This window comes from Lathyrus oleraceus, chromosome 4, assembly GCF_024323335.1.
Source record: "Lathyrus oleraceus cultivar Zhongwan6 chromosome 4, CAAS_Psat_ZW6_1.0, whole genome shotgun sequence".
Lineage (NCBI taxonomy): Eukaryota > Viridiplantae > Streptophyta > Magnoliopsida > Fabales > Fabaceae > Lathyrus > Lathyrus oleraceus.
In genome coordinates this window covers 491,473,084-491,486,347 of record NC_066582.1, presented here as the reverse complement: position 1 = coordinate 491,486,347, position 13,264 = coordinate 491,473,084, and the positions used below count along the sequence as shown (strand labels likewise).

The 13,264-nt window shown below is 33.1% G+C and overlaps 1 protein-coding gene across 1 annotated transcript; it reads left to right on the top strand.

Moving 5' to 3' along the window:
- Nucleotides 1-9,321: 9,321 nt before the first annotated feature.
- On the top strand, nucleotides 9,322-11,757 carry LOC127138168 (G-type lectin S-receptor-like serine/threonine-protein kinase RLK1). Its single transcript, XM_051064562.1, is given in 3 exon segments — nucleotides 9,322-9,505; nucleotides 9,508-10,244; nucleotides 10,246-11,757. Coding segments are annotated over 3 exon segments (2,433 nt in total).
- Nucleotides 11,758-13,264: the final 1,507 nt, after the last annotated feature.

Here is a 13,264-nt window from a genome sequence, read left to right as displayed (position 1 = left end):
TGACGACTAACAAATCTTGTGCTCTATGTTGCTTTTCTTATCTATGAAAATGTATCAAACTGGTGTTTGCACCAACAAATTTGATTCGAAGTTGATACTAATCTATACATTTATTCGTTTTATAAATATTTATGAGAGAAAACACAGTGGCGACTAAGACCAATCTGTAATATTTTGATTCGATGTGTATGGAGGAAAAGCAGAAATTATATTATTCCTTCAACTTTTTTTTGTAATTTTTTTTTCAATCTATGAAACGTGGAATTTGTGTTACAATGGCACTCTTAGACGCGGAAATTGTTAGCACAATTTTCAGGTAAATGTGAAGTAAGATAATATAGACGGTGCTGCCTGTTTGTTCATCCTTGTTTTTAATACAACGAATACATTATAGAGAGAAAATATTAATTTAAGAAATAATGTTAGTTTTTAGATGGTAAAAGGATAGCTAGCCAAAACTTGCTGTCGGTTCATCCTTATTTTTAATACAACGAATACATTAAAAGATAAAGAAAAAAAAATTATTTAAGAAATAGTTTTACATTAAAAGATAAAGAAAAAAATTTTATTTAAGAAATAGTTTTAGCTTTTTTTAGAGGGTAAAAAGATAGCTAGCCAAAACTCAGCTATGGGGTGAGACAACTCCGATATCCCGCTATTTATTCTATAGCTGTGAGCTTTATTACATTATTTCATATAGCATTGTTATTCCTATACCACTTCCTACACCAAATACTTACACCGTATACACTGTTCATTGTATTTATACGGTGAACAATATATTTTTAAAATAAAATAATATTTTTATGAACAATATTTTGAATAGTACATGAACAGTACGTGAGCAGTGCATGAACAGTACGTGAGCAGTGCATGAACAGTATACGTAAACTGTGTCTATGAAGAGTGCACATGAACAGTGACTTAAAATAGTGAAAAAAGTTGGTTAATTAAATGTAAAAAATTGGTTAATGAAGTGACGAAGTGACTTAAAATAGTGAAAAAAGTTGGTTAATTAAATGTAAAAAATTGGTTAATGAAGTGACGAAGTTGGTTAATAAACGTTCAGACATTAAAAATAATTTTGACTAATCACCAAAATTGGTTAATACAAGGTATGAAGTTGGTTAATAAACATTTAGATAATAAAAAATAATATTAATTTTTTTTTTTTTATATTTTTTTAAAAAATAATATATTATTATAATATTCTATTGTTCATCGTAGGTGAACACTAGAATAGGGTGTAAGTGTATAAAAAAGTGTAAGAATAACATTTTTCTTATTTTTATCGTACATTTGAGTGAATTTTTTTTAAAAATAAATTGAATGGGGTTAATTAATATTTAAATTAGGATATTTGTTAGTTATAATTCATTTTAGTTGCATTTAAGTTGAACTTGGAGTTAATTTAAATTTCATGTAATTCTAAATGTGTGTATAAGTAGTAGTTGAGTTTTTAGTTTGTTAGAGATCTTTTTATTGTAACAGAATTACAATTCAGGAAAGTTAGTTACAACTTTTTCTTTTCTCTTTCATCTTCATATTCTTCCTCTTGTGCACCAACAATTGGTATTTAGAGTTCCGGTTCATATCCAAGGGAAACACAAGTGAACGTGAGACGTGTGTGATTGATTTCATTTCTTGAATTCATGTTGAATTTACGATCGAAATCGTAATAGAATCACATTTCTTAATTCTAAGAGATTGGGAAACACGAGTGTCTGGTGAGATCTTGGTGAATTCTTGCACAAGAACGACGATGAACGTTTGAAACCGTAGCTTAAATATGAAGCCTCCAGTCTTTGATGGAAAGAATTAGAATCGATAGATGATTCAAATGTGTGTGTTGTTTGGCGCTCAAGATGTTCTTGATCTCGTCAATGACGATTATGCAGCTGTTACAACATATGCAACTAAAGCACAAAGGAACACGTATATAGAGTTGAGGATGAAGGATCAGAAAACTTTATTCTAAATCCATCAGTGTGTGGATGTGAATGTGTTTGAGAAGATGTTGATTCGACGACGGTGAAGGCTGTGTGGGACACATTGGTACGGTGTTACGACGGTGATGCATCGGTGAAGAAGGTGAAGTTTCAGTCTCTATGTAAGCAGTATGAGAATCTCATATTTTGTGTGAAGATGAATAGGTTTTTTTGTTGTATTTTTCTGAATTCAGAATGCTTAATTTATAGGTCAAAGTAATGATGTTTAACAAGGTTGTGACCCTTGATGAAACACACATTTTCAACAACACTCTTACCAAATGTTGCACTGATTCACATACAACATCACTTTTACTAAATGTTGCACTAGTTCGCATACAACATCACTTTTACCAAATGTTGCATTGTTTCGCCTGCAACAACACTTTTACCAAATGTTACACTGTTTCGCCTACAACAACATTTTTACCAAATGTTGCACTACTTCGCCTACAACAACAATTTTCAAATATTGTATTATTTTTTATTCTGTAACACTTCATGAAGTGTTGCATATTTCTGAATTCAAAATACAAACTGACTACTACAACACTTCAGAAGTGTTGCCCGTTTCTGCATTAAAAAATTAACCTTCACTTGCATATTTTTTTGTAATTAATTTTGAAACGCACTCAATATTATTAATCGTTAATAATTTATAGAAATCTCTCACTTGTTCTAATAATGACAAGACCAATTCCAGAAAAAGAGGGGAAAAGAATGTTAATTCTTTTGATTTGAACTTATCCTTAGTAAGTATAACGCAAAGTTTAATCAGAATGTTAGGTAACTATGCTTTGAAACCTCATCCCTTATGATTATACAGACGTTACCTTACACACACTCTTTAGTGGTTCTTCACATACATCTCTCGCCTAGAACTATTTATGGCCACATGTTTTTCCTGTTTTCGTGAATTTTTCATGAGAGAAACTCAAACTCTCATTTTGAGATGACACCATCTCAAAATTCACATAGGTGAAGTTCATTTTGTATCTATTTTTTGAGATACATATCCTCGATATAAAACTTCATTAAGAGTTTGAGAAGAAAAAAAAACTCAACCCTCAATATGCAATAGTCAACATTGTCACAGAATGTTGCACAAACATTCAAATCAATGACTTGTTGTTTGACATATTTGTTTAGAAGTTAATGAAACTTTTAATTAATTATTAGAATAAATAGTATTTTTTTTTTGAATTAATTATTTAAGTAATAAATTGATGGAATTGGGCTATTTGCGAGAGTTGAAGACAATAAGGAGTACAAATAGAGAAATTTTTATTGAGTTGGGCAAGTTTCATAATTAGACAAAGTGGTGAGGGAGTATATACTCTAAAATTAGGAAAGAGCTAGGTTTTTAGAGAAAACTTCAGACACGTAGAAGAGAGACAAAATAGGGGAAGAGGAGCGAGCTAGGAGATTGAGGAGAGAACTCATTGAAACTACACAAATCATCAATTGCTGGAAATCAGCTTAAGGTCGAAAATTATTTCAATAATAAGGGGTATGATGGAAGGGTAGAATGGAGGAACTCTTAAGCTTTTTAGGATTGGGTGTTCTAAATGTCAATTTAAATTTTTGTGTTATAACTATTGTTCTATGATGGAATTGGTGTGAAATTCGTGTATGCATATATTTTATTTTGATGTTGTTGATGATATTATGCCATTGATTGATGTTTGAAGGTTTTGACATTAATTGTGTTAATGATCATTTAGACATGATGAATATGATGATATTGTTGTAATATGATGTTGATTCATGAAACTATGGAATAAATGATGAGTTAGAAAGCTATAACAATAAGAAATTGGATTTTGTTTGATGTATTTTCGTAACATAAGTTTTGGGCACATGAGGTAGTGTTTGGTTGGTTAAAAACTGATTTATTTTTACAAAAAATAGCAGTATGTGCCGACCTATGAAGGTCACTAGTCGACCTGTATAGGTCACGAGTCGACACATGCAGTTGGTACATCTAACAAAATGCTCCAGACTTTAAAAATAAGGTACATGAGCCAACTTATACAAGTTATGTGCCGGCATGTATAGGTCATGAGCCGACCTATACATGTTATGTGTCGACCTGTACGAGTCATGTGTCGACACATAACTGCCAGAATATTCATTTGGTAGTGTTCGACGATTTTTCCTATAACTTTTGATTTGTATATCCAACTGACGTGTTGTTTGAAGTGTTAGAAAACTAACGCTCAGATCTATAGCATGCTAGTGATTGGTGAGATATTGGAATATTATTCATGTGCCTGCTGTGTCGATAAATGTATTAGTTCATATGATTGTCTGATGAATTGTTGCATTGTTGTAATATCGTGGTGTGATAATGATGTTGTTATGTTGATGATGTTATGATAACGTGTTAAGGTTTTGATGAGTCGTTGTTGTTTATTTATGTTATTGATGTTGTAACATGAATTGATTTTTGCATGACGAATGATGTGATGCATAATGGGGAGATGTGTATGGGGATTCTTTTAGTGAATCTTGTGGTGATAATACATGTTGTTAAGAGTCATGCATCATGGTGTATGAGCTTCGGTCCAGTTTTGCTGTGCTGTGGTCCAGTGGTATAGATCGGGAGCAAGTAGTCGGTTTCATGTGGAAATCAGTGAAGTGTTACCTATGGTGATAGTAACGAACTTTGGTGTGCTCTGATTCTATGACGGGGATCGGGAGCGAGTAGCCGATTTCAGGTGGAAATCAGTGAAGCATTACCTATGATGGTGTTAACGATTTGGTCTGCTCCGGTCCTATGATGGAGATCGAGAGCAAGATGGACCTGAGTGTTCATGAATGGTACCACATGCATGTGAGTTGTTATCGTGTTTTGAGTGGCATAGCATGAATGAAATGCATTTGTCGGATATGACTATATGTGATGATAATGTTGTTGCATATGATGTTGATGATAATTGAGATGTTGTTGCATATGATGTTGATGATAATCGAGATGTTGTTGCGTATGATGTTAATGATAATTGAGATGTGGTTGCATATGATGTTGATGATAATTGAGATGTTGTCGTGTATGATATTGATGATGATTTGGACATGATTGTGTAGATGTTGTACTTTATTCTACATTCTATACCGTTATTATTAAAATGAATTCTCACCCCTTTTATTTAAATGTTTTCTTTACATGGGCATCGTACAAATATTTAGGAGTAACATTGTTTGAATTCTCGCCCCTTCTATTTGTATTTTGACGTTCATGATATTATTGGCAATTAATGACAAGATATTAATAGCGTTTAATTTTTCTATAATGACATATTAAATGTAAAAGAAAAATTTTCTTTAAAAGAAAAATTAATATATTATTGAAATGTCTATTTTGAAATTTGACTCTTAATATGTGTTTTCATATTTATTTATTTATTATTTTTGTTCTATTTGATCAATATTTTATTTATAATTGATTTAAAAAATGAAGTTTTCATTACTTACAAAATGCATATACAGAAAAGAAAAGAAAAGAAGAATCTAAAAAATATAAAGAGTAATGGATCTATTCCCCACTCTCCTTTTTCTAACTTGTGTTTTTTTTTTTTGTTTAAATTCAATGCCAAGACTTGTTATCAATAAAACTTGAGTTAATTTTAATGTTGTCATATTTAATATTCAACTTCTGCTATAGGGTTTTGTTTTTATTATCTTGACTTAATTACAAATAAATTTCAGCTAATTTCGTCATATTTAATGTCATTATTTTAAATAATCAATATTTTCAAAAAAAAAATTATTTGCGTAGAAAATTCAATTAAGAGAATTGATAGTCAAAAATAAATGTGATTATTTTTATATTGTATTAAAACAATTGAATGGAATTAATTAATATTTAAATTAACATGTTAGTCTTTTGAATTAGTCTATTTCTTCTCGAGAAACCGTTAATCTTCAATACACATATTCTTGTTTAGAAAAAAACTAATCTTTGACAATTATTTTCTATGAAGAAAACTAATCGTTAACAATTATTTTTTATGAAAAATAGACGTGTATTAAGCAGTGGAATATTCAGCAGATAGAAAGACTAACGACTAAGTGCTGCAATTTTTATGGACACAAACAATAGCTATTTAGTATTAAAACCATATGCACCTAATTGATTATAGAATAAGTGGCGGAACCGAGAGGGGGACGTGGAAGATCACAATCACCCCTCAATTTTTTTTTTAATTCATATATTAAATTATTAAAACATTTTTATTTTAAATTAAAATTAATTTTTATTTTTATTTTTCTTTCAAAGTTAGGTTAAAATACAGATAAGTAAAAAACTTATATCTTTCCTTTCTTTCTCATATGGGTTTGCTACCGGCATCAGAATCGGAACAGATTAAAGTGATCGACATCTAACAGGTAAAAAACTTTATTCATTCTTCTTTTATAAAAAGTAACAAATTAAAGTGATTGTTTGATTTATGTTTTTGAGATTTTTATGGTTCTTCTTTCTTGATGTGTTAAAATAATCTATACGAGGTTTATTAAGCCAATTCATAACACTGTAATTTACAAATATAGTTATACACTATAATAAGGTTTATTTAATCATTGTTGCTGCTAATTTCTAATACTGAAGTTACTGGTATTTGAAAACGGATTAAAGTTGATTAATTAAGTTTATTAATTTTTTTCTCTTTTAATTTTTATGTTCTCTAAATTGATTTTTGGATCTGATATTATATTATAGGAAGAGTAAAAATGAATAATAGGAAAATTGATTCTTTTTTCAAAAGGAAAGCATGTGAAATTGAAAGAGAAGAGAGAGATGAAGAAATTATAATCCCGACATCCGAATTTGAAACAGTTCTTGAGAATCCAACAATTGAAGAGCATCATGGTTTTGAAAATTCTTTGGAACGCGATCCTGGAAAGCGTCCTCCGATTTGGCAATATCCACCAAATCAAGTGGATGCCATACGAAGAGCTTATCTAAAATGGGGTCCATATCAAATTCATTTAGAAAACTATCCTTTGTCCGGTAACGAGGATCATCCGAGAAGGTTTCGACATACTTGGTTTAGCATATTTCCATCATGGTTAGAATATTCACCATCTGAAGATGCCGCATATTGCTTACCATGTTACCTTTTTAGCAAAAAACTAAGTGGACATCCCAGATCACTTGTCTTTATTTCTATGGGTTTTAGAAATTGGAAGAAAGTTAGGAATGGAAAACATTGTTCCTTTCTTAAACACATAGGGAAGGATCCTTGCTCACCATACAACAATGCAATGAAAGCTTGTCAAGACTTATTGAACCAAGATGGTCATATTAGAAATGTTATTCAAGTGCAAAGTTCAAGTCAAAGAATGAATAATCGGTTAGGACTCAAGACTTCAATTGACATTGTTCGTTGGTTAACAATACAAGTTTGTGCTTTTAGGGGTCACGACGAAAGTAGCAAATCAAGAAATCAAGGTAACTTTCTTGAGTTATTGAAACTTTTAGCATCCTACAATTATGAAGTTGCAAAAGTTATGTTGGAAAATTCTCCACAAAATTGCAAGTATACTTCACATCAAATTCAAAAAGAGCTCTTGCAAATTCTTTCTAGTAGGGTGAAAAAGAGTATTCGTGAGGAAATTGGTGATTCCAAATTTTGTATCGTTGTTGATGAAGCTCGTGATGAATCAAAAAAGGAACAAATGGCTCTTGTATTAAGATTTGTTGATAAAGTTGGTTTAATACAAGAGAGATTTTTTGATGTGGCACATGTTAAAGACACCACATCTTTAACTCTTAAGGAAACAATATGTGATATACTTTCTCGATATAACCTTGATGTTTCTAACATTCGTGGCCAAGGGTATGATGATGCTAGCAATATGAGAGGAGAATGGAATGGTTTACAAGCCCTCTTTATGAAGGATTGTCCTTATGCATACTACGTTCATTGTTTTGCTCATCGATTGCAACTTGCATTAGTTACATCATCAAGAGAAGTCAAACCTGTTCATAAATTTTTTGAGAAGCTGATCTTTGTTGTGAATGTTGTTTGTTCTTCTACAAAGCGTCATGATGAGTTACAAGGTACCCAATTAGAAGAAATTGTTTATTTGTTAGAGATTGATGAGATTGTAACTGATAAATGTGCAAATCAAGTTGGTACATTGAAACGAGCTGGAGATACTCGTTGGGGATCACATTACGATTCAATTTCTAGCTTGATAAACATGTATGAAGCAACTTGTTGAGTTTTAAAAAAAATTGCAAAAGATAGAGGGAGTTATGCTACACGTGGGGATGCAGGTAGTTGTTACAATTACTTGAAGGCATTTGATTTTATATTTATTTTGCACTCGATGAAAGAAATCACGGGAATAACAGATATGCTTTGTCAAGCCTTACAAAAAAAATCAAGATATAGTTAATGCTATGAACTTGGTTCGTTCAACAAAACATCTTATTCAAGGTTTGAGAGAAAATGGTTGGGATATATTGTTTACTAAAGTGGTATCTTTTTGTGAAAAGCATGGTATTGATATTCATAATCTTAATGATGTTCATTCAACAACAAGATTTGGACGCTCCCGTCTTGAAGAGAATCAAGTCACAATTCAACATTACTTTAAAGTTGAAATCTTTTTCACTACCATTGACAAACAGTTACAAGAGTTGAATAGCAGATTCAGTGAGCAGACAATGGATTTGTTAACTCTTTCTTGTTCTTTATCTCCTAAGGATGAATATAAAGCTTTTAGCATTGATACTATTTGTTCTTTAGTTGAAAAATATTATCCTATGGATTTTAGTGATCAAGAGAAGAATAATTTGCAATTTCAACTCCAACATTTTCTATTTGTTGCTCGTCAAGCATCAAAGTTGAATAATTTATCAACTATTCAAGAACTATGTTCATGTTTGGTTGCATCTGGACAGGCTGAAACTTACTTCTTGATTGATAGACTACTTCGTCTTATCATGACTCTTCCCGTTTCTACGGCCACAACTGAGAGGTCTTTTTCAGGAATGAAAATTATTAATACTAAGTTGAGAAACAAGATGGATGATGGGTTTCTTGGAGATGGCATGACAGTATATATTGAAAGGGAGATTAGTGCAAGCATTAGTTCGGAGTCAATTATTGACGATTTCAAGTCACTCGGAACGCGTAAAACATTACTTTAAGGTAGTTTTAAGTCATGTAATTTAAATTTTTAGTAATTAACTTTGTATTTATTTTAACTTTAATGTTTTATTTAAAATACTATTTACATTTTATTTATAATCTTTATTTTAGGTTAGCGGTCATCCCAATTTTTTTTATCTGGCTCCGCCACCGTATAAAATCCAAACATGGCTTCTCTTATACTTCTCTTTCTCCTCTACTCACTGATTCTGCAATCCATCAGTGTTGCAGCACAAACCAAAAGTACCCTAGCCACTGGTGATTCTTTTACTGCAAGAACCAAAACCTCTCAATGGCTGTTTTCACCTTCTGGTGACTTTGCCTTTGGTTTTCTTCCACTTAAAGACACTAATTTTTTTTGCTTCCCATTTGGTATGCCAAAATTTCTGAGAAAACTATTGTGTGGTATGCTAATGGAGACAATCCTGCACCAAAAGGGTCAAAAGTTGAACTCACTGCCAAAGACGGGTTGGTGCTAACTTCTCCAAATGGTGTCGGGTTATGGAATACTACTGACGTACTCAGCGATGGAATTTCTCATGGTGTGTTAAATGACACTGGCAATTTTGTTCTTCAGGATGATGATTTCAAAAATCTCTGGGAGACTTTCAACTTTCCTAGGGACACATTGTTGCCGTCTCAAGTTCTTGAGAAAGGTGTAAAGCTTAGTTCAATGCTTAAGGAGACAAATTTCAGTAAGGGGAGGTTTGAGCTCCATTTACAAAATGATGGTGATCTTGTTATGTATTCTATTAATTTACCATCTAGTTATGTTAATGAAAACTATTATGAAAGTAGCATTGTTGGATCCAATACATCAAGTGCTGGAGCTCAATTGGTCTTTGACAGTTCAGGGAAGTTGTATGTCTTGAGAGAGAACAACGAGAAATTCTATATGTCAGGAGAAAATGGAGAAGATAATTACCTTAATGATGTTTCCAGCTTTGATTTTTGCCTCAGAGTAACTCTTAATTTTGATGGAGTGTTTTCACTTTTTTATTATCCGAAGAGTTCAATGGAGTGTGATCATATTGTCGCTTTTGGCAGTGGTGTTTGTGGATACAATAGCATTTGCATTTTGGGAGATGATAAAGAGACCAACCTGTCAGTGTCCAAAAAGTTACTCACTGGTTGATCCTGATGATCTATATGGTAGCTGCAAGCCAGATTTCATACAAGAATATGAAGAAGATGAACTTAGTGAAAAAAGCAATGATCTCTATGACTTTGAGATTTTGTCTGAGACTGATTGGCCTCTATCAGATTATGTGCTTCAAAGGCCTTTTACTGAAGAACAGTGTAGGAAATCTTGTCTGGAAGATTGTTTGTGTTCTGTGGCTATTTTTAGGATAAGTGATAGTTGCTGGAAGAAGAAGTTACCACTCTCAAATGGGAAATATGATCCAACACTTACTAAGGCTAAGGTCTTCTTGAAAGTGAGAAAAGATAATACCTCCATTGCTTCTCTCCCAATCCCAATCATTGTGAACAAGAATAATAAGGAAACTTTGGTTGTGGTTATTTCTGTGCTTTTTGGTAGCTTTGCAATTCTCAATGTTGTATTGATTGTAGCAATATGTGTCAGCACCTCCATGATTCTTTGGTACAAGAAGAAGCTTAGAAGATTTAGCACAAGTGAGACTCGTGTTGAAACCAATCTGCGTTGCTTCACTTACGAAGAGCTTGAAAAAGCTGCCAATGGATTTGACAAAGAGCTAGGAAGGGGATCTTTTGGTATTGTTTATGAAGGAGTCATCAACAACAACACATGTTCCGAAACTCGCGTGGCGGTGAAAAAGTTGAACAATTTTGTGTTGGATCAAGCTCATAAGGAATTCAGAAATGAAGTGAATGTCATCGGTCTCACTCATCACAAGAGTTTGGTTCGTTTACTAGGATTTTGTGAGGGTGGATCTGAAAGATTGTTGGTTTATGAGTACATGAGCAATGGCACTTTGGCGAATTTACTTTTCAATACTGATGAGGAGAAACAGAAACCAAGTTGGAAACTAAGACTTGAAATTGCAATAGGGGTAGCTAGAGGACTTGTGTATTTACATGAAGAGTGCATCACTAAGATCATCCATTGTGACATAAAGCCTCAAAACATACTCCTTGATGATTATTTCAATGCAAGAATTTCTGACTTTGGATTAGCCAAGCTGTTAAACATGAATGAGAGCAAAACCAATATTGGCATAAGGGGAACAAAAGGGTATGTTGCAGTTGAATGGTTTAAAAACATGCCTATCACAGCTAAGGTGGATGTGTACAGTTATGGAGTAGTGCTACTTGAGATAATTTCATGTAGAAGGTGCGTTAAAGAAATGGATCCTGAAGATGAAAAGCAAGCTATATTAACCAAATGGGCTTATGATTGCTACAAAGAAGGTGTTTTAGATGCCTTGGTTGAAGGTGACAATGAGGCATTGAAGGAGAAAGAAATGTTAGAGAAACTGGTAATGATTGCTCTTTGGTGTGTTCAAGAGGATCCACATCTTAGACCAACCATGAGAACTGTGGTACTTATGCTCGAGGGTACTGTTGAAGTGCAAGCTCCACCGTACCCTTCACAAATTAGTATTCAATATTGTGTAAGTTAGTAAGTTGGTAAACAAGATTGGCAACTTGTGCTAATCCTTGTTGTGTTGTTTTAAGTGTATTGTAATATTTGAGATAATTATGTTGTAAATATTAGATTGTAAATAGTAATTATTTCTATTAGTAATGAGGCCCATTAGTCAAAGCCCATTAGGTTTTCTATTCTCTCTTATTTAAAGCATGTAGATGTAATATGTAAGAATCACTTTTAATATATCAGTAAAATATTTTACAACATGGTATCAAGAGCTCCCGATTTTGGGGAATTCGCTTCCGCCTAAACCCTAGCCGCCTTGTAGCGGAGTTTTTTTTACTGCAGTTTGTTGTTGTTTTTGGGTGTTTGGGTCATTGTTGTTTTGTGTTGTAGCACATCGTGCTTCTTGTTTTTGTTCACTCATCTTTGAAACCCTAACACATCCTGTTTCTTGGTTTGTTTTCTCTCGATTGTCCTTTCAATGGCTGAGATTATTAATGATCAACCACCTCCACCTCCACCTCCACCTCCCACAAACGATGTGGAACGGTTGAAGTCTATGCTTGACTCCATGAGTAAGCCTTCTGGTTCTGGGTCTCTAGCAGTTACTGGTAAGAGTTTGTGTTCCCGATCTCTTACTGTTTGTGGTAATATTCCTAAGAATGCATGGATTCTTGACTCTGGTGCTACTAATCATATGACATTTGATTCCACATTATTACGCTTTTATACCACACCTTCGAGTATTCCTTATATCACTGTTGTTGATGGCTCTCATGCTTGTGTTGTTGGCACTGGAAATATTGACTTGCAACCTCCATTCCAGTTGCAATCTGTGCTTCATGTTCCCACACTTTCCCACAATTTAATTTCCATCCATAAGCTTACCCGTGATCTGAATTGTAAAGTAATTTTTTCTATGTCCCATTGTGTTTTTCAGGACCTTACCACGGGGCAGACGATTGGAATTGCTAAGGAAAAGGAAGGGTTATACTACTTCTCTAATGACCATCCAAAGGTGTTGTCCTCCTGTTTCCAGTCTCAGTCTTCCTCTTCAGCCTCACAAATTTGGCTTCAGCACAAACGTCTCGGTCATCCTCCATTTTATATAATTAAGTCTATGTTTCCGTCGTTGTTCTTACACCATTCTGTTGAGTCTTTTAAGTGTGATGTTTGTCAGTTGGCAAAACACAATCGTGTATCTTTTCCTTCCAGTTTTAATAAAAGTGATGAACCTTTTGATTTGATTCATTCTGATGTCTGGGGACCTGCCCCTACCTCTAATATTTTTGGTGCAAAATGGTTTGTCTCATTTATTGATGATTGTACTCGGGTAACTTGGATTTTCTTGATGAATACTAAATCCGAAGTACCACAAATATTTATCCAATTTTATAATATGGTACAAACGCAATTTGGGAAAGGCATAAAAAGAATTCGTTCTGACAATGGTAAAGAATATGTCAATCATACCTTTTCCAACTTCACGAGTAAACATGGCATTCTCCATGAATTCACATGTGTTGACACCCCAC